Source organism: Sciurus vulgaris, assembly GCF_902686455.1.
Source record: "Sciurus vulgaris genome assembly, chromosome: 16".
In the NCBI taxonomy this organism is placed as follows: domain Eukaryota; kingdom Metazoa; phylum Chordata; class Mammalia; order Rodentia; family Sciuridae; genus Sciurus; species Sciurus vulgaris.
Window position 1 is genome coordinate 49530107 of NC_136477.1, and position 23076 is coordinate 49553182.

Genomic DNA, 23076 nt, shown 5'->3' on the forward strand with positions numbered 1-23076 from the left:
TCTCTTATGAAAACTAACGAGGGTCCCATGAAACTTCCCTAATCCCTTCTGAGGGCAGTAACTCCAGTGACCTAATAAGTTCCCATTGGGCCCCATCTCTTAAGAGCCCCACCAACTCCTACTTTGCCACACTGGGAGATCTAGATCTCAAAAAATGAAACTTTGGGGGACACAAATAAACCATATCCAAACTATTGCACTTTCCAACTCTGTATTCAATTATGTCACTCAAGTGACTTGCAGTTGGCCATGGTGGGTACTGTTTTTTAAATTGTTACTAGAAACCTACTGGACTTACCATATAGATCATCTTTTTCATTTGGTAGTGCCGAGACTTGCAAGAGACAAGTAGTGCCAGGGACACTGTAGATACTTAACAAAGGACAACTGCCTAGAAGGCCATTCCTTTAGGAAAATCTCTGCCATCTTCAAGGAGCGTAAACAGGCTTACATCCTCACCTCATTGCAGCCCCCAAAACATAATGATCTCTTTTTTTCTCTATTCAAAAATATATGTTCAATAGTACTTGACCCCATTCCTTCCAGAACTGTTTTAGGGGGAAAAATGTCCTAACTGATGTGAGAACCTTTTAAATGATTAGGAAGCACAGTTCTCAAATTGGAGGCTTTCCATAAAATCGCTGGTTTGTACTACTAATGGCTTTGAGGAGAAAATATCTTTTCAGACTGCTGAGTCCAGGGCTGGAGCAGTAATTTCCCCAGTTTTGGTTTCTGGACAAGTGTATCTTGGTCCATGGTCAAGATTTCTCAGGCCACTGGCATAAAGGACAACACAATAGGATGTGGTCAAAAGGTTACCTTCTTATCTATCTTGTTATGGATAGGACTCTCTTTTATTGTGGGAGTTGGTACTTCTGGTAATTTTTATATTCATATGCCCTATCTTTATGAAATGGTGGTGACAGTTGATGGTAGTATGGGATGCAGTTAATTTTAAATACCCTTACTTTAAAAAGCTAGAAATTATATTAATCCTCTTTCCCACCTCCCAAGTTTTTTTTTAAACATTTAAATAATTATAATCCAGTAGTTCTAAAAACCTAGGGATACTCCTTATTGATTCTAAATTGATTTTTTTGGAAGAAGAAACAAGTCTTAATGGAATTCCTCCTTAAGTGACCTGTATGGTAGCCTGGACAGGCATGAGCCCTTTATTTATTCTTGTCATTCCCCACTCTCATAAATGATTAAGGAAACCAAAGCATGGCCTGAACAAACCTTACCTTTATCTCTCCCTTCTGCCAACACAACTTTTCAAAGTTTTGACAAAACTCTTCTTTTGAGGAGAGCATGCAAAATGAGCCTTCAAGCTTAAAATCATTGTTTGCTCTTTCCCCAAAGAATTATTCATTATTCCAGGAGTTCTTGGGTCCACATCTGGTTTTAACCATTCGTGTCTCTCCTCTAACATTGTTGATATTAATGCCAGTTTTAATTTCTTGGCATTATGACACATAAACATCACCCACAGTTGTGAATCTTGAGCAAGGATGAAATCGTAAATTTGGAAGCAAGAGATTCACAGGGTTTCATCAGATCACTTTGAAAAGTGTCACAGTTGCACTGAAATGGTTTTAAATTGCTCATTTCAAACCTGCCTCAGTAGCAGAGTGCCATTCTTGCAGTGGATTTGCAACCATGTTAGTCATTTTCTTTCCTCTGTTTCCTTGCTGTGTTTGTGTTGGGAGCACAGAGTAATGCAATTTAGTAAATTATGATTTGATGGCTGGGCATCAGCCCCAGTGTTGAACAGTATTTAGACTATGATTACTTGCTGGCTTTGTCACAGTTGACATTAATTATTGATGGAAGTTTCAGAAATAGCGCATGTGCCAGGAGCGTTTCACAGGAACGCAGGCTGCCGGCAGGAGGGATGCTGAAGAGTGTGGGGGAAGAGGCACCTGTGGCTTGTTTATGTCTGTGAACAGAGAACCTGGACCCAGTGGGCTGTATGGTAACTGTGTAAAGGACATGGTGTAAGGATGAATCGTCAAGCTTATTTCTATCGTGTTCCTCCCCAGGAATTGCACCGAAGAAGCCAACTTCAGCCGGAGCCAGCCAAGACGAAGGCTCTCCAGACTGTCATTGAAATGAAGGTAGGAGCTGAGCACATTTGTTCAAAAATAGCTGTGCCTTGTGAGTTTATTCTAACTTGATGGTACCTAACAAACCTGTGAAATGAACCTTGTGTTTTTCACTAGGCACCCTGGTGGGTGTTTCCCTTCTTCATCTTTTTGCCTTCCTGAGTGCATTTAATTTATTGACCTTTTAATTAGGATGCCTTTTCTAGGAGAAATAATAAAGGGATCAAGTATCCCTTGGCTGAAAGGAGCTGGGTTCATTTACAGAGTATGGCCAATGCCTTTAACCCTAAGGGAGTTTTTGTATGTGCTTTAAAAAGAAATTTCTAAAGCTAGAATAATCCCCCACCCCCGTGACATTATAATGAAAAGATACCTTTGAGAAACTAGGATTTGACAAAGAGAAGCTGTTTTAGATGCATTGAAATAGAAAATAATCAGAATTATACTATCAGCAAAATTTACTTTTCAAAGAAAAAAACTTTATGACTCCAATGTTTTTTCCTAAAACAAGTCTGTCTGGAAGTAATAATAATTTATTAAATAGAAAGTATCCTATTTGGCAATGGAGGCATAGACACAAACTAAAGGAATAAAGAAAATCTTTCCGAGTGAATTTAGGGCATGTAAAAAAACAATGAAGTAAATGATGGCCAAGCCATAATTTGTGATTAAGAAGCAGATCTAAATGAAACAGTTACTTTGCCAGTATGTAGGAATTGGAAGTCTTTTTACTTCTAGTTTTTTCCAGAAAGAAGCAAACATTTAAAATATTTGTTTTAAGAATAAGTAATTCTTGATTTAAATTGTTCTCCTAAGAAAAATGCTTTCTTAATGAAGATGTTAGCAGCCTCCAAATTCCATACTTAGTTTTAACACTCAGAATTTCCTGGACACTATCGACCTATAAGAGCATTCTGAAGCCTGCTGATAGGATAATGATTTTTCTGTCTTTCTTGCAACACACAATTTTGAGTTGTCTGCCAAAGATTTCCCATGTCCTGGAGAAAAAGAAACTAATATGAACTATTAAATTCTTGGCATACACAGTTCTGACTTGGAATCTTTTTTCATAGTCAATGATAGTGTTTTGTCTTTATCCAAGTGGATTTGTGTGTGTATGTGTGTGTGTATATGTGTGTGTGTAAATAGTATAGAACATTGGCTTCAAATTGTGTGTCCCCCAAGTAAGATTACATAAGTCACAGCATTCATAATGTATTTTCAGTAGATTGGTTTGAAAAATATCATTGAAGATAACAAATACTAATACAATTAAAAATAATTATTAATCTGGATTGTCAGTTGTTTTAAATTTGTGTGATTTTATAGCTTATTTTGAAAATAAACTTATTCTGCATTTAGGGGTTGGTGGTTTGTTTGTAATTGAGATTTCATCCTTACTTCATATTGCAACCAAACCTGAAATTTGGTTAAGGCTTAAAAAAAGGAAAAAAAGAGGAAAGACATAAAGAAAAATAAAAGGAAAAGGAAAGAAAGAAAAAGGAAAAAGAGACAGAAGAACAAAAAACTTGATTTTCATTTTGCAAATGATTACTCAGTCCTACTTCCATCCACCTCCACATTCATCTCCCCATTCCCCAACACAAATAGCAGTAGAGAAGAGGAGGAATATGCCATCTATTTTCAAATTATTTTTAAAATAAAGTTAACTTCAAGAAATCTTTGGAGAAACCAGGAGAGGCAGCTCCCCTCATGTGATGGATATTTTCTTATTAAATATCTCTATACAAAAACAACTACTTTTTGATAACTTTTAAAAGTAGAAATTTTGTTTGATTCTAGTTCGCTATATCTGGCATCATGTTCTATTAGAAAATAAATAAAAAATAGTAAATAAGAACACTAAGACATCAACATGGTTGTCTTTTTCGATGCCTGTTAATTTATAAATGCAATGCCTTGTGTTTTGTCAGTGGAGAAGTCTGGGTCCTGTTAGCATTTACACTCAACACACCTAAATTGAGTTTTGGAGGCAGCTGGTGGAGGGTCATCTTATTGGCCATGTGTGTGGCTCATGACAGGGTGTGATCTCATCCAATTTCATGCATTAGAAATGTTGGAGTAAATGTTAGAAATCGATATTGTAAGCCTTGGAGTTGGCTACCAAACTGGTCCTTAAATCTGAAAGATACCTGAGACCCTGTTGTGGCTTAACTTTGGGTAAACTTGAGTGTCATCTCATGCCTTGACATCAGTGTCATCTAGTGTGATGGCAAAATCTAAAATTAAAAACAGCTTTCTTAGAGTATATAAACTCCCCTGGTTTTAGGGAGATGACATGACTTAGGACTTACAAGTTATTTCTACTTGTCTCTTATTTCTTAGAGAAACTGAGAATGAGTTTCTGAACCTCCATCATTCTCACCTACACACTTTACATCAACTCGAGAAAGGTTTTGTTATGAAAGTGTGTGAAATCTTGTCTAAATCCATGCACTAATTAGAACCACAGCCTTTTAGCTCTAGTAGATCTCTGTGTACCCTTCTGGACTTGGATTGTTGAGAGAGAGTATGTCTCCATGGGGTAAGTACTTGAGAGGCCACCTTCCTGCATCAAAGCAGAGGTAGTTCTCTTGCAGATGTCAGTAACATCTGCTGCCAACCAGTGGAGCCAGGGGGCTAAAGTCGCCTGAATGAAAATGAAAGGAAGCAAAGTGAGTAAAGTGATTTGTAATTTGTCTTCCTGCAGGAATCTCCAAGTTTTAATTTTGATCCTGATTTGATCTGGCAGGTATGTTCCAAGTTTGCACTTAGAACACTGTGTGTTTCTTAGAAAAAATTAATTTCTTGTAGATGTTGTGATGCTCCACCTTTTCTTGATATTCTCTCTAAAGATTCTATACTAAGTTTCCCTTTTCTGCTCTTATGGACAATTGTCAGTAAGAATGGCAGTTGAAAGGTTTTTGTCATTTTTCTTAAATGCTAATTCTTCTGAACAAATATGGTTTTAACCTGTTTTTGCTATAAATTTAACATGACATGGACGTGATGCCCAAAAGTTTCACTTTCTTTTGTTTATTTGTAAAGCTTTGCTCATTTTTTAAAAAAAGAACTTGAGTTACAGTAATGACAGTATTTGTCAGATAATCTCAAAACTTTTTTTCTTTGTTAGTTAGAACTTGTAAGTGATTGAAAATCTAATTCAAAGTGTCCAAAGCCAAAAGGAAATTTATTGACTCTCACTTAACTGGAAAAAGACAGGGTATTGCTTCAGCCAGGCTCAAAAGGTAATAGTATCTCCTGTTTTCTCTTATCGTATTTCTTATCTTAGCTTTCTTCATGTGAGTTCAACTGTCAGACAGCCTTTTCCTGCCTGTCTGTGCAAGATGGCTACAGCAACTCCAAAAATCATAGAAGGAGGAGCAGGGAGAATGTTATATTTTTTTAAAAAAATGCATAAATCCAACCAATTCTAGATTAAGGATTCTTTTTGAGTTAGAACATAAATGTTCACACCCAACTTTTTTTATTTCATTTTTTAAAATTTATTTTTATTGTAAACAAAATGAGATACGTGTTGTTTCTCTGTCTGCACATGGAGTAAAGACATACCATTTGTGTAATCATACATTTACATAGGGTAATGTTGTTTGATTCATTGTTATTTTTTACCTCCCCCCACCTCTCCCACCCCTCTTTTCCCTCTATACAGTCCCTCCTTACTCCATTCTTGCCCCCTCCCACCCCCATTATGTATCATCATCTACTTATCAGTGAGATCATTCTTCCTTTGTTTTTTTGAGATTGGCTTATCTCACTTAGCATGATATTTTCCAATTTCATCCATTTGCCTGCAAATGACATAATTTTATTCTTCTTTATGGCTGAGTAATATTCCATTGTATATATATACACACCACAGTTTCTTTATCCATTCATCAATTGAAGGACATCTAAGTTGGTTCCACAATCTGGCTATTGTGAATCGAGCAGCTATGAACATTGATGTGGCTGCATCTCTGTAGTATGCTGATTTTAAGTCCTTTGGGTAGAGGCCGAGGAGTGGGATAGCTGGGTCAAATGGTGGTTCCATTCCAAGCTTTCTGAGGAATCTCCATACTGCTTTCCAGAGTGGCTGCACTAATTTGCAACCCCACCAGCAATGTATGAGTGTACCTTTTTCCCCACATCCTCGCCAATAACTATTGTTGCTTGTATTCTTGATAATCGCCGTTCTAATTGGGGTGAGAGGAAATCTTAGGGTAGTTTTGATTTGCATTTCTCTTATTACTAGAGAAGTTGAACATTTTTTTCATATATCTGTTGATTGCTTATAGATCTTCTGTGAAGTGTCTGTTCATTTCCTTAGCCCATCTGTTGATTGGATTATTTGTATTCTTGGTATAGAGTTTTTTGAGTTCTTTATATATTCTGGAAATAGTGCTCTATCTGAAGTATGAGTGGCAAAGATTTTCTCCCATTCTGTAGGCTCTCTCTTCACACTGTTCATAGTTTCCTTCACTGAGAAAAAGCTTTTTAGTTTGAATCTATCCCAGTTATTGATTCTTACTTTTATTTCTTGTGCTATGGGAGTCCTGTTAAGGAAGTCTACAGCCAGACTACCAAAAGTGCTATACAGATTCAATGCAATTCCAATTAAAATCCCAATTGACGTACCTCACAGAAATAGAGCAAGCAATCATGAAATTCATCTGGAAGAATAAGAAACCCAGAATAGCTAAAGCAATCCTTAGCAGGAAGAGCAAAGCAGGGGGTATCGCAATACCCCTATACTACAAAGCAATAGTAACAAAAACAGCATGGTATTAGCACCAAAATAGACAGGTAGATCAATGGTACAGAATAGAGGACATGGACACAAACCCAAATAAATACAGTTTTCTCATACTAGACAAAGGTGCCAAAAATATGCAATGGAGAAAAGATAGCCTCTTCAACAAATGGTGCTGGAAAACTGGAAATCCATATGCAGCAGAATGAAACTAAACCCCTATCTCTCACCCTGCACAAAACTCAACTCAAAATGGATCAAGGACCTCAGAATCAGACCAGAGACCCTGCATCTTATAGAAGAAAATGTAGGTCCAAATCTTAACATGTTGGCCCAGGATTAGACTTCCCTTTTTTATTAATGAGTATGTTCTGTGGTTTCAAGTCTCGAAGTGACACCATTCTTTTGTGGTGATAAGTTAATCCATGTAGAATTTGGCATAGAAACATAAGATACTCAAGGACCAGAGTCAAAGATTTATCTGTGTAAATGATGTCTTGTAAGGTTACATACATGTTTGCATGTTTTAAATCCTTTAAGAGTGAAACTCCATTGAGATCCATCTATGTTTATGATTTCTGAGACAAACAACTGTTGGTGACTGGACTTCATCAGATGACTTCCAGAAGATTTGTCACTCTCAACATCTGATCCCATTTTTAGATATTTGTGATCAATACCTCCTTGGGGATGGCCAGATCTGCAGTTGAAGAGGCCACAGCGCCAGCGTCCAACTCCATGGCCCCGTTGAACAGAGCCTGGCCCTGCTCCGCGCCACCGCCGCCACTCAGCGCCGCCATCTTATAACCCTATGGTGGCCAATTTCTGTCTAAATTTAGCTCTTGCTTCTTTTTCCTTCATTCTTCCATGTGCAACCAAATAGTCAAATACTTCACCTCCACTTGCATACTCCATGATTAAGTAGAGTGTTTTTTCAGTTTCAATGACTTCGAACAACTTCACTGTTTGGATGATTTAAAATCTTCATTATTCTTACTTCTCTGAAGAGCTCTAGAGCCACACTAGCTGGTTCCAGCCTGGTGCCGCCACTCCCTGAGTCTAGGTGACTGAACTCCAATGGTCCTGTTACCCTGCAGTGGAGGAACGCCCCATGCAGAGAGCATGGAACAGCACCTGTACAGAATAAGCACTTCGGTAGACTTGTTGGATTCAACTGAGTTTTGTCAATTATTTTTATTGCAACCTCTCTGCCTGTAAGGATGTGTCGTGCCAATTTCACTTTTGGCAAAGTTCCCCTTGCCGATCGTTTTCAACAGTCTGTAGTTTCCGATGTGAGGCTGCTCATCAGCACAGGAAGCTATGGAGTTTCTACACCGAGCTCCAGAGCGCCCAGTGCGGGAGGTGACTTCTTGCCGCCCATCTCCATGTGAGGTGTGGTTTTCAGTGTCTCGTTCATTCACGGTTGGCAAAGGGGTCCTAGTGGACATCTTACTGCGCTTCGACTCTGCACCACGCGAGGGCGAAAACAAAACCGCCCAGCCTCGGGCGGCCGGCGAGCAGCGGCCGCGAGTCGCCGGCCCCGCGGCCTCGGTCTAGATCCCCGGCCTGGCCCGGGCCGTGCCCCCGCGGGCCCCGGGGCTCATTCTCCCCCGGCCCCGGCGGCCGCGGCCAGGAGCCCGGCGGGGCGCAGTGGGCAGCCGGCCGGCGTCCCCGCGCCTCAGCCACACCCAACTTAACAGGCCATATTGAAAAGAGAATGCATGAAGTTCCTTAGTTCTCATTTAATACATTAAATGATGCTCATTCATCAAGAAAAATAACTTTCCGCTAGCATAATAGAAATCATCAAATTTTCAGCAGAATTTATCAAATGGAACATATATGAGCAGCATAAGGATTTTGGTAAAAGTTGCAGAATATATATTTGATCTGGTGAGCTTGTTAACTAAAGTGGATTAAGAAGCCAGGGTCTCTGACGGCCCAGGTGTCATGGAAGACCTGGAGTGATATTGTTCCCATGTTCCCTTCCAGGGAACAAATGGAATTCAGTGATCAAAATCCCTAGAGGGACACTAATACAAGGACAGCTGGGAAGTACTAAGTCAGAAGTTACTATGTTAAATTAAGAAAAAATGAGGGGGATAGGAGGTAAGGAGTGATCATGGTGGGTGTTATTGGGGAGACTGCTTTGCAATTCATTAATATGTCTCTCTTTAGGGTATTTTCCTGTAATGTGTTTTCTTTTACAGAAAAGGTTTTAAAAGCAATGAGTACCAAGCAAATGTTTAATATAAAAGCATTCAACATTAAATAGAGGACTGATATACCATCCAAAAAAAAAAGAAGCCAGGGCCTAATTTCACTAAGAAACAGTTTTTCTGCTGATAACTGAAATAAGGATTGTGGGTATTTAGTTTTCCGGTAGTTCAGGCATTGGCATTCCCTGAATAAAATTTGTCCCCACCAGCATTTTTTTTTTGTTGTTGTTGTTCTGGAACTGAGTAATAAGAAAACAAGGAGCATAAGATTGACCTTGACTAAGTTGCTGAAGTATAACTGTGCTGTTTGTGAAAGAATGTGACTTTGTCTTCATGTGGGGAGGTTGACTTTTGTTATGAAAACTAAAGACTGCACCTTATCTTTGTGCTCAGACAGATGATAGCTCTTTTGTTTGGGGCTGACCTGCATTGAGTTGAGTTTTCCTAAGAGGTATATTGATTTTTGGTCAATTCAACCCCTCAGTTCTATGAGGGATAGAACGGGAACAATGTGAAGTCTAGAGCTATTACTTGACAACTTTCCTAAGGTCACACAGCTAGGAAGAGAGACAGTTTGAATCCAAACCTAGGCTATGGAACACAATCCAAAAACCTTCATGAACTTCTTGGAGTCCTGGGTTTTAGTAAGAAACACTATGAAGTGGCTGCCATGTTTCTTTTTGCTCTGGGCCCTACTTAGGTTTATTTCATTCATCTAAGGGTCTGTTTTGGGTCATAATTAAAATTATTTCTTCTTCCATGATGCTATATTTATAGGAAACTTGTGCCAAATTCAGATTTTGTAGTAAAACCAATCATGATAGCTCTTAGACCTTAAGAATATGGCCCTTGCCTGGTGTGGTGGTGTAAACCCATAACCCCAGTGGCTCAGGAGGTTCAGGCAGGATGATTGCAAATTCAAAGTCAGCCTCAACAATTTAGTGAGGCCCTGTTTCTAAATAAAATTTTAAAAAAGGGGCTGAGGATGTGGCTCAGTGACTAAATGACCCTGGGTTCAAATTCCTGGTACAAAAAAAAAAGAAGAATGACCCTCTGGAGATGTGGTTTAGTATTGAAGGACTTGCCTAGTATGTGAGATTCTGGGTTCAGTCCCCAGCACTGCATAAACATAAAAGAATATGGCCTGTCCCTTTTGTGAATATTAAACAATAGCAATAAGACAATATTTGTAATTGCAAAAATGCCACCTGAACCACCCTGACACCTCAGTGTCACATGGGGGCAAGGTACTTGCAGTAAACTAGTGAATATTTATAACCACCCCCATTCCACAGATGAGAAAGCTGTGGCTTAGAGAGGATAACCAACCTGCTCAAAGTCCTAATGATAGTCAGTTGGCAGCTGAAATTTGAGAGCAAGTTTCTTCCCAAAGTTCTCGTATGCTCTACACCTTCTGTCTTTCAACATTTACTTTGGAAATTGTGCACTGAATTTTGCATCATAGAAAAGGTAGAGGGCCAGATAAGCCTATTTGATGTACTTGGATAGGTGCAGTACTATACTTTGTGCTATAAGGCAGTACTGATTTGTTTTACATGAATGTGTTATCAAGCCTCCCCAAATAAGTTTCCAAATATGTATCCTACAGCCAGCATATGCCTTGTTTCCCCCTCTGCATTTTAATTCTTGCTCTGATGTCTTTTTTTTTTTTTTTTTTTTTTCCCACAGTATAGAGTGATACCTTGTTCAAAGTTGTAAAACTTGTGTTTTTGATGTGCACTATCTATTTATGATACCAGAATTATCCTTTAGCTTACTTTTTCCTTTGGGAAATGTCTTCATCTTATCATCTTTCAACTTAAAAGTTAAATGGGACAAAAATGTTTTTAAAACTATTTTACTTAAATAAAGGGAAAAATGTGGGTTTTTAGTGATGGCCAAGGAAAGTAAAATGTCAAGTTAAATGTTAGATCTAGATGATATATGATTGTCCTTTAGAAACAAGTAAGAATAAAAAATGACATGTCTTTCCCTTTTTTGCTCAAAGTCTTCTTATGATATGAATAATGCCTACTCTTAGTTGGGTTAATTTGTGTGAATATAACTCCTGAGATTGAATCACAAACACCAGTTTTTACTGAGCAGCTATTTTGTGTCTAGAACCATGGTGGGCCTTTCAGGAAAACGGAACTTTCAGACTTTCAGATACTAATAGGAAGAAGTGTGTAAATAAGGTTATAAAAGTGATCTAAGAAGGGCAAGATGAACTAAGGGGACTCAAGTATATCAAGTAGAAGAGAGCTGAGACGCTTCTTGGAGGAGGTAGCATCTGAGGAGGGTCTTGAAAAGTTGTCTTGATTTTGGTAAAGAGAAGTATGGTTTATAAACAGTGGGAACCATTGTATTAAAGACAAGGAGGTAGAAAGTTTAGGCGAAGAGCATATCGTTCAGTTTGGCTTGAGAGAAGGAAAAAATCATGAGAATTTAGAAGGAAAGAGACAATAAAGATAAAAGTTGAAATGAGTGAGCTTGAAAGCAAACATATACTAGATAGGAACACCAAGGTCAAATATGGACTCTAAAGAGATTAACAATAATGATAACTCCCAATCAGAATCTTTGAGAAAACTAGAAACAAATAACTAAACTAGCACAAATAACACTAAGAACAGATTTTATTAGCAATCTTACATTAGCAGGATTGAAATTTTCAGTGAATGCTAAATTCTTTAAAGAATACAACTTATCAAAACTGTATAAGAAGAAATAGAATATCCATGTAGTCCTATATATTACAGAAAATGAATGAATAATTAGAAATTTTGACATCAAAAGAAACACAAACCCTCAAAATCCAAACAAAAAGACTGCATGTCCTGATGGCTTCTTCAGGGAATTGTACCAAATGTTTGAGGAAGAAATTAAATCACTCATGAAGAGACTTCTGGAATAGAAAGAGAGGAAACACTTCCCATCTGCTTTTTGAGAGTAGCATAAACTTGGTCTTAATGCCCAATCATGACATCATAAGAAAGGAAATTACAATAACCTGAATAAACCTGGAAACAAAATATCTTAACTGAAACCAGTGACAAATGATAGCCAAATTGCGCTTATTTTAGCACTGCAAAGTTAGACGAGTATTTGAATATCAGTCAATATTATTTACCACATTAGTGGGATAAAGAAAAAAATCAGTATAATTTAAATACCGACAAAGCATTTAATAAATATGTCTATTCCCTGCCCCATCACCCCCAAAAAACTTTTAAGATATTCAGATTAGAAATAGAGGATTTTCTTAATCTAATAAGGGAATTTCATAATCTAATTAACTACAAGAAAGTTATAGAAAATAACATATTTAATGGTAAAATGCTGAGAATTTTCTCCATGATATAAGGAATAAGACAAGAATGCCTGTTGCCATTACCTCTGTTCAACAATGCTTTGGACATCATAAGTATAAAAATTATAAAGAAAGCAATAAAACCTTTTTTATTATAGGCATCATAATTATATGTGAAGAAAATCTCAATTCATATATAACTATTAGATTAATAAATGAATTTGGCAAAATGATGATCAGTTTTTAAAAATGAATCTTATTTCTACATATTAATTATAATCATAAAATGAAATTTAGAAAACAATATCACTTATAGTATTGACAAACCCAGCGTATCTAGGAGCAAATCGAATAGCAGTTATTATGAGATGTAATTTAAATGGAAAGGTATAAACATAACTAAACATACAGTGACCAAAAACTTAAAACAAATAAAAATAGCCATCAATCATCATCTAGGGCAATGAGAAGGACCAAGCTGTTTCTGTGATAATATGATTAAATACCACTTCCAAAATAATCTTGAAAGAAGCTAAATACAAAAGAACATATATAATATGATTCTGTTTGTACGTGTTTCTGAAACAATCAAAACTGATCAGTGGTGTTTGATGTCTAGATAGTAGTTAATTTGAAGGAAGAGGGAGGGTGTGGCACTCACGAGGCCCAGGAAAGAGTACAGATGGTGTTCTGTTTCATGATTGGGTTGGCATATACCCAATTGTGTTCACTTTGTCATAATTCATCCTGCCAAAACCTATAATTTGGGTACTTTCTTATGTACAATAACTTTAATTAAAATATTCACTTAAAAATGAAGGTACAACTCAATAATAAAACAAGTAATACAATAAAAATTGGGCAAAGAATTTGAATAGACATTTCTCCAAGGAAAATATACATATGACAAATAAGAACATAAAAGGATGCTCAACTTCATTTATTATTGGAATAATGCAAATCAAAATCATAATTAAATATGACTTCCCCCACTATGATAATTAAGCAACAACAGACAAGAATGAGCATTGGGGAACATGTGGGAGAGTTTGGAGCTCTCAAATGTTAATGACGAAACGTAGAATGGCACAATACAACTTGGAAAATTGGCAGTTCTTCAAGATGTTAAACATAGAGCAATAGGACCCAGAAATCCCATTCCTAGGTACATACTCAAAAGAATAAAAATCATATGTCCACACAAAAACCCGTACACAGATGCTCACATCACTATTATTTGTATTTTTCAGCTAAAAAGCTAAAACAACCCAAATGTCTAATATCTGTTATATGAAGAACTAAACTATGGTAAATGCATACAGTGGAATATTGTTTTGCAATAAAAAGTAATAAAATACTGATGTATGCTATAACATGGGTGAACACTGAAAACCTTGAAAGAAGCCATATACTGTCTGATTATATGAAATGTCCAAAATGGGCACATTAGAAACAGAAAATTGATTAGTGATTTCCAGGAGGTAGGGGAAGTGGAGAAGAGGAGCTACTTCTAAGGGACACAGGATTTTTAGGTGATGATTATATTTTGGATTTAGATTGTGTTGATGGTTACAATAACCACTGAATCGCCCACTTTGAAAAGGTGAATTTTATGGTGTGTTATATCCCAATAAACTGTTATTTAAAATTAAAAATATTACATAGGACATGACCAATAATTTTGATTACTTTAAAAACAGGACTGTACAATAAGCAACTATGAGATATATTCCTCAGCTTTACAGTTGAGATATAATTCTCAGTATAAAAAGGTAACATTTTTCAGTGTAGAATAAAAACTTGGAGGAAAATGTATCAAAATGTTGGCATTCAATCTGGGTGGGAAGTTATGTGTGTGTTTTTTTTTTTTTTTTTTATTGCTTTCTCCCTCTTGATTTTCGTGTTTTTAGTCATGTGTATTAACCATGTAGGAATGATCAGGAGTTATTATTTAAGAAAAAAACAAAGTTGTTAAAAGAAAAACCATCATAAAAAGCTTAAAAGTGCACAATTTTCTTTTTTAATTCTTGTTTTCTTTTGCTGAACTGAGAAGGCTCCATAGGGGAGGTTAGATTATTCATAGAAATTGAGAATCTGTATTCCAGTTTTTCCATCTGTAAAATGGAATCCATGATACTAGTCTGTGGAGGGTCATGGTGGAGATTAAAAAGGACTAAGATATAGGAGAATCCTGGCACATAACAGATACTCGAGAAATCTCTTGCCTCTCTTTTAGTCTTGAAATTGAATTTTACCTATAAAAAGAGAAACAATACATTTGAGCTAGGACCATCAGAGAAGGAACTAAATATGTTTATTTCAGGCAGAGAGTCAGCTCTGAATATACAGAGTTCCATGTTTAAAAGATGTTAAAAATGTCTTTGAAAGGAGAAAATAGTGCAGGGGGTGGGAAAACCCAGTCCCAGGAGGTCTAGGGCATAACGAATGACCTAGAGACTTATCTTTCTTCCTTTTGGGCGTTTGGCAAGTCACTTGTCCCCTCTGGCTCCCACTGTTCTCATTTGGCAAATGAAGAGATTGGATTAAGTGTCCTGCTTTAAAAATTCTGCAGTTTGGAGGCTCTGTGACCAGCGATTTGGATTCTCAATGGGCCCTCCTGGGAAGTTTAAATTGACATGACATTCTTGCAGTTTGTATATCTGAGCTTTGTTTGGTCTGTCCAGGCCAGCAGCCCCCCTGCCCTCTCCCTTGCTGGTGCTCAGTTCCCAGCATGTTGTTTATTTAGGAATTGCAATTTCCTTACTGGCGTGTGCCCCCGCGAGCAGGGTTGAGAAGTCAACCACAGGCCTCATGTGAACTTCCCCTTTCAAGTTGCAGTAATGACAGTGTACCAGCCCATCACAGGCCTCATCCCTAAGGCATGGTCCAGTTTCCACATCCATCAGGCCACACTGGTGACTTGGGGTGGCCTGAATTCCATAGACGCCTATTGCTTTTTCCATGAGACAAACTGGTTGAACATAGAAGGATTTGTGGTATGTTTTGGAGATCCTAAGAAAGAGGCCCTAAACCCAACAAGGAGGTTGGTTCAAAGGAATAGGAAGAGCAAGTTCAGGTTGCTAGAAGTCCAAAGAGCTTTTTTACCTAATCTTTTCATCAAGAACATTGGAAGAGAAATAGAGGGGTCAGAGATCCATCTTTTAGGCTCCTAGAAATGTATTGGCTGTGTTGTAAACTAGTATTGCACTGAATTGCTGTTATTCTCAGAGGATGGGCAGCTAGAATTCAAACTCTGTATTCAGATATATGTGAAAGATGACATCCAATCCATCCTTAGGGAGGGTGGTGCTACACACATGGAGGGACTACTCACTCATCTGGAAGCAGTGTCTGAAATATTTTTCCTCCTTTTTCTCTCACCCCAACCTCTTCACTATTTTCTCTTGACCTTGCTCTGTGATCTTTAGAGGAAAACTACTATGTGGGAGGAAGAACCAGAATAGCTCAGCTTCTAGGTGGCATACCTTCTCTGAAACCAGTCTTTCCTAAGGTTGGCCTGGGGACAGCAAGGTCCAAATATGTATGCTACTCTGTCCTGTTCCAGGGAAGGCTGTTGAGGGAACTATTCCAGTTTACTAAAGAGGAATCCTTGAACAGGTTATTTACCATCTATATGTCTTAAGACCTGTTACATTGGTAAAATAATAGAGTTTTGGAGAAGATTAAATGAGATTTTACTAGTGCAGTGCTTCTTTAAGTAATCAATACACATTAGCTGTTGCTGGTTTTGTTTAAAGTTTTTTTTTTTTTTAGTTGTAGATGGACACAATACCTTAATTTAATTAATTTATTTCTTATGTGGTGCTGAAGATCAAACCCAGTGCCTCACATGTGCTAGGCAAGTGCTCTACCACTGAGCACATCCCCAGCCCTGTTGTTTTTAATACATTTTTAATACCAGAATGGAGAAATAACTGTTTGCTTCAGTCCTGTGCTGTTTCTTTTTGTATATTCAGATGATGCTAATTTATTGATATTTTTAATATTTTTCTAAATAAGAAATAAAGGGGGAAGGAAAAAGACATAAAAAAGAAACCATTTTTGTGATGTGATTTTTTTTTTCAATTTGAGAAACTTGCAAATAAATACAGATTTTTGTGTCCTCCCTCTTCTGAAAGAAGTGATTATCTAGGGAATGAGTAGAAAAACCACTGATGACAAACTATTTACTCACTCCGTAGATGATTCTGATGCATTTAGTCCTCAAATTGGTACTAGGAAACCTTAGTGTGTGTCACAGGCCAATTGAAAAGATTTTTAATTTGCTAATGCTCCCTTCTATATGTTGAGAATGTAGAAAGTTCTTGATATTAAAACAGCTTTCTATGCAGTTCAGATACTCTGCTCAGAGGCACAGGTACAGAGAGTTATATTGGTTATTAAAATATTGAAATACTTTCACAGATAACTCAAACTCTCAGACGGCCCCCAATTCTAGCCCTTACCCTGGTATCCCCAAATTCAGCAACTAAAGAGTTTATCTCTGGCACTGCAGGGACTTCCCAAACCCAGTTCCAGTGCACCAAATGGTATCTGTTATAGTTGTTTCTTTTCCTGTTCCACACTGGTTGTTGAATGACTTAGTAATCACCTTGACCCCATGGGATTTAATACACTGGGGTTTCACTTCCAGTTTTGTTAACACAGCTTGACTTAAACTGCCCTCATATGACCAATGACATTCTAAACCTTTCTTTGATTTCCCTTCCATCTCAAAACTATTCAACCTCTTACTTTTTGAGACTTTCCACAATTGCCATTACTTTTTTGCCCCTGTTTTATCCTGGTAATTCTTCCACTGGTTTTTCTATTCTTGATTCTCAGCCATGTCTGAGAATTCTTTCACCCTCTCTGTAGTCTCAACTTCCATTTTAGCATTGGCTTTTATCATTAACTTTGCAAAGACCATCTTATTGCCATCTTGTTTACCAGATTATAAATGATTCTCGGTCATACCCAAGAACAAACTCCTGGCTTGATTCTAAAGACTGGTTATCATTCCATCTTCCTTTCATTTTCAACTCCTCTGCAACTAAACATGATTTATGCTCTTTAATCTGTCTTTTAACTCTTGAGACATATTCCATATTCATTTTCTTGTTCTTTCAAATATTATATGCTGCATAGCATGCTTAGTGCTTCTGTTTTTGTGTGTATTATTACTCGTGACTAGAAATAATTTTATCTTCTTTATGATAATTTTATTCACATGCAAATCCCATATTAGTCTCCTGTGCTTTCTGGACAGCTTTTGACTGTGATATGGTAGTCTTACTGATTTCTCATTCCTCTGCCTGTAGATTTACAGGATATTGCATCAAATTCCATTTTGGTGTTTTCTTTTATGCTATTACTTATGCATTATACTCTCCTGTTACAAGTGACAGAGACTTTCCTCTTGTGTTTTAGCATTCCGGGTGGTAGATGGTTCAGACAAAGCTATGGTCTAGGTATTCAAATGATGTTTATAAAGACCCAGTCATTCAGCTTCTCAATACATGATATCAAGGCCATGACGAACTATAAGACCAAATTTTCCTTACTCTCAGAAAAAGAGAAATAGACATACAGACAGATATTTAGTAAGACCTGTTTTAGCCCTGTATTTAGTAATCCTCCTAAAAGCACTCTGATTGGCTTCACTAGAGTTATGAATTCACCCCTATACCAATCACTATGCCCAGACGATCCATGTTACTTGCCTCTTGGTAGGGCTACAGAGTTGAAAAACCATTAAAACTAAAGGGATTTGGGAGGCTGCAAGTGTGACCAAGTAGTAGTGTTTGTAGAGTGTTTGCCTAGCATGCATGAGGCCCTGGGTTTGATCCTCAGTCTGAAACAAAACAAAACAAAACAAAACAAAAGCAAAGTACACACACACACACACACATACACACACACACACACACACTCACCAAGACACAGATAGGCTACAGCAAGAAATGTAATGTGAGAGAAGGTAACAGTGGGTTCATTGAGTTCCTACTGTGTATTGTTCATTACTTATTATACTGGAAGATTTACATATTTTCATTTGTTAAATTTTCATAACAACCTTAGGTTACAGGATTAGCAAGGTTAGGAACATGCTTACAAAGTTAAACAGGGTGGAATAAAAATGGAAACGACTCATCTACTTGTGTACTTAACAGAGCAGGGAAATTGATACAGACTGCATTTTAGTTGGTCTCTGATAATAATGGCAATGCTTTACTCTCCAGGGAGAGGTTCCATGAAAGATATTGGCATGCGTTATACATAATTTGTAATTTTATTAATATGCCTGTGAGCAGTCTTATTTCCTGCCCCAAAATGTAAAGCATGAATTAAGATTTGCATCCAGGTTTATGATACTATAAGGGGTAGATTTTTCACTTTTTATGTGCAGTCTATCTGAAATTTTGTTAGATTTTTTATTAGACTTAACTCCATTAACAATAAAACAGACTCATACATGCAATACAAAATGTTGAAAGTCACACAGAACAAGAATCATTAGAGACATTTTCTCGCAGGTCATCAGTAGTGTGCACAGACAGAACAATAGGAAGGATGCCTTCCCAGGGCCTGGGCTTCAGGAAGAACAGGTCAGAGGTAGGGAAATGAGACCTTGATAAGAAACCAAGCACTCTAATTGCTTTTAATTTGACCAAGTCCAAACTGGTTCTGTGCTTGTATATTTTGCCATAAAGTTAGACAACCATCTGTATAACCAGATACAACAAAAAACAGTATGTCCCCTATCATCTTCATCTTTTTTTTAGTTTGATAAGCCCCAAGAGGAGTTTTTTTTATTTCTTGGTATGTACTTTTCTTCCAAATATGTCTTAGGTCTATGTCAGTCTATGTCATCTTCTTCCTGGAGTGCTTAACTGGGGTTCAAATGACCATGGTTAGCCCATTCAGTAAATCCTTCCAAAGGCAGGGCATTATTCAGACAACCTAAGACCAAAGGCTGCTCAATTAGTAGTTTGCAGCAATAACTATGTGATTTTTTAAAATGTTAAACCTTCAAGAGCCTCTGTGGTATTCAGTAATAATAGTTTAGAATTTTATTCTAAATGAAGTGTAATATAATTATGTAGGGACATTTACTGAACATTAGGTCACATCTTCTTTAAACCAAATTGGCACTGAGTTTGTTGATCAATGTCTATAGATGGATATGTGATCATGGTGAGTTCCTTGCTCTGTAAAAACTGCTTGTATTTTCTTTCTTGGCCTGATATTAAAATGAAACCAGTAATTCTTAGTATTAGAAAGGAAAGCACATTGTGACACTCAGAAATAACATAATCATTTCTTTTTATGACTAAATGATCCTGCTTTTTTTATGTTCTACCCACTCACCATTTCAGTGTTCACAGTTCCTAGAGAGGAACTGAAATCTGTTTCTTGCTGTTTAAGGGGCATATAATGTTTTACAAACACAAAGTGAGTAATAATGGCATCTTGACTGGAAAAGATGTTCCGGAACGTTTGCTCCCAGGGTTGCTGTACACTTGTGCCAAGTTGGATAGCTCTTTTGAAAGTAGGTTTATATTTCTCTAAATGTACTTAGTAAAGTTCCCTTGGCCTCGTTTGCTTCGATCAGTTTTGTACCTTCTGAATATCTGCAGTATTTAAAATAACTTAATCATCTGAGGACTCTGGAGAAATACAGATTCAGATTTAGCAGTTTTGCTTTGGAGGCCTGAGATTTTATACGTTTAAAAAGCCCCCAGATGATATACATGCTGCTGATCTGTAGACTACATTTTGATTAGTAAGGCTCTAAATACTATCCTGTTAGAGAATGATGTTCATGAATCTTGTTGAGATCTAATTGTTATCTCACACACCTGACAAAGTAACAGTACCCAATAGTTGAATACATGAATGAGAGGAACTTCCTGTTTCTACATTTACAAACCAATTGAGGCATACATGTCCTAGAAAAAAATCCAGAGATTATTTTATAAAGAGAGAAAGACAGAAATAAATGTGTTTTGGTTTTCCCAACCCAATTTGTATTTTCATTGCTACAATTCCTGTACTCAAGGACTAGTGCTAATATTCATGGTTGGTTTAAAAAACTAGCAGGGTGGGCCTAAATGGCTGGTAGGGTTTAGTTCTGGTGCCTATTTATTAGTTGTCTGTCAGATACCTATTTTGCATATTTTGAATAATAGGTGTACAATTGCCTTGCATATGCATTTTAAGTAGGAGTTGTGAACCCAATGCATGTATAAAAGTTTTTACAATTATTTTACAATGTGTAGAAGAAAGGTCTTGAAAGAGGCATTCAGGTCCAGATTTTTTTTTTTTTTTCTAATTAGTAGGGGAAGAAACAAAAATTTTATCTGTTTCCCCCTGAAAATGTTTTTCACATTCTTAACAGTTGATAACTAAAATATAGAATTAAAAAAGAAGACAAGTTCATGTGTATCCTCTCTTGAGACTCCGGGGAAAATGTCACCTGAGATGTTAGGTGATGAATTCAGTATGGGAGTCCACACCTCTTGTTTTGCTTCTAAAGTCAGGCTGAAATCACTTTTGAGTGACAGAAATTAACAAACTGATCTGGATATTTAGCCCTACTTATTTTAAATTGGGATAATTGTGGCAAGTTTTTCCTTGAAGAACTCAAATCATTATTTTGATTCTTCAACTTAGTAATATAACTTTGAGATTAACATGGAGCTTTGGTTATTATAGAGTTTGGGAAGTTACTCTATCTTGTATCTTACTTCCCTCTCTTTAAGGAAGGCCCACAATTACCTGCTTCCAGAGCTTGTTTGTTTGTGAAACAATCAAGATATGTTTGGAAAATCACAACAAAATTGTTTTAAAATATCAGCTGTTAATAAAGATGTAAAGATGTTTTAGATGAAGTAAACTCTGGTGATTAGAGTGACAGTTGCTCGAACCTTCTGAAACTATTCAGGATAGTATAGCATATATCTTCATTTTTTCCCCTCTCTACTCTAGATTAGTGCTTGAGCATGTGCTTTTCGTATCTTTTCTGAAAGAAAACATCCATATATCATTTTAAGCTGTATCAGCATTGATATGGACTTCTATATTCCTCTTAAATATATAAGCTTTTGATCATTTTCTGGATCTAGAGTTTTTTTTTTTTTTTTAATGATAAATTCATTCTGCCTGAGTTCTTGGAATTGAGGCAATTGTGAAACTGTGAGCATGACAGCCATTTTATTTGCCTTGATTTTCAGGCTTATGTTCCTTGGTCTTTCTCTGACTCAATGTTTTACTTATCTTCTTGGTCACAACTGAAAACCATCTAATATTAGCTCTGTATTTTATATCTCTTCTTCTCTGTAGATCATAGTTGTATTTTCTTATTTACTTTTCTTTGTGCTCATGATTTCAAGAATGAGTTCTATTGCTCTTAAAGTTGATTTGTTACATAAGATTGGAAATATAAATAGGGAAAGAATAAATAGATCCTTATCACCCATTTCTTTTTGTATACTGGGATACCTGCAGCTAAAGGGTAGAAGTGTATGAGACAAAAAAGGTATTAATTTTAAAAACTTGGTAAAAGTGAAAAATATTTTCAAAATCTTTTGTCACTTTTAGATCAAGAAGATTTGGTCTTTGAGAAACTTTCTATCTTAACCAGTTCTGATATTCCTTAGTAGTATTTACTTCTTTAGCATCCAGTGGAAAGCTCCTTCCAACCCTAGAAGTGGGTAGCTGTGGTCATTTATAACTAAAACTCTGAGTTGACTGAGCATGAAATTGAGGTTTTTTTTTTTTTTAAGTATTTCAGCTTTTATTTTTTCCGATATATTAATTTACAGCTGATTATTTTTCTGTAAGCATCACAGCTTAATGATGTACCTGATTTGATATATCATCAAAATCATGGCACAGTTCATGTCCATTGTGAGTCCTTTTCCCCCACCCTCGGGGTTATTGAGTAAGAGCAGACCTTGTTTACTTGTTTAGCGAAACCTTTTGAAGTTGCTGCTGTTGTTGGTGCTGAGGACCAAACCCAGGTCCTTGAACATACATAGCAAGTGTTCTACACTGAGCTACATTCCCAGTTCCAACTTTATTTTAAAAACTTCAGATGTATTATTTTCTAGCTATCCTTTTTAAATTTTGTTTTCTGACTTAATTTCACTCTGACCATAGAATATATTCTACTTATAATACTATTAAAATTTGTTAAAACTTGATACTTTTCCTTAGTAGATAATTACCATAAACAATCTCATGAACATGAAATGCATGTGTATTCTGTTATTATTTGGCTAACTGTATTCCTTATCAGTAGGCAGTTATGTTACTAAAATCATACATAAAGATAAACTTTACTTAAGTTATCAACTATTGAGATTGTTAGTCTTCCACTCCCCTATAATGGTTGATATTTATTTATTTATTTTTTAATTTTTAATTTTAATTAAAAATCATAAATTTACATAGGGCAATGTTGTTTGATTCATTTTGTTATTTTTTCCCTTCCCCCCTCCCATCCCTCTTTTCCCTCTATACATTCCTTTCTTCCTCATTCTTACCACCCTCCTTATCCCTAACCCTAAACCTAACCCTAACCCTAACAATAACCCCTCCTACCCCCACCCCCGTATGTCCTCATCCGCTTAGGAGCGAGATCATTCGTCCTTTAGTTTTTTGAGATTGGCTTATCTCACTTAG

At 36.7% G+C, this 23076-nt stretch overlaps 1 protein-coding gene and 1 pseudogene across 10 annotated transcripts in view; one reads left to right on the forward strand and one right to left on the reverse strand.

Moving 5' to 3' along the window:
• ERC2 (ELKS/RAB6-interacting/CAST family member 2) overlaps positions 1 to 23076 on the forward strand; it is a 1069021-nt gene that overhangs the window by 339129 nt on the left and 706816 nt on the right. For 5 of the 9 annotated variants that reach the window (XM_079116400.1, XM_079116396.1, XM_079116397.1 and 2 more), the window contains exon 4: positions 2043 to 2117. In XM_079116400.1, coding sequence (XP_078972526.1) covers positions 2043 to 2117 — 75 coding nt within the window. Of the gene's footprint in view, positions 1 to 2042; positions 2118 to 4815; positions 4858 to 23076 lie in introns of all 9 variants that reach the window. The other 4 variants (XM_079116398.1, XM_079116395.1, XM_079116399.1 and 1 more) reach the window with 1 other exon arrangement.
• On the reverse strand, positions 7236 to 8530 carry LOC306647285 (MAP/microtubule affinity-regulating kinase 3-like; annotated as a pseudogene). Its single transcript has one exon. The product of its transcript is annotated as an MAP/microtubule affinity-regulating kinase 3-like (transcript).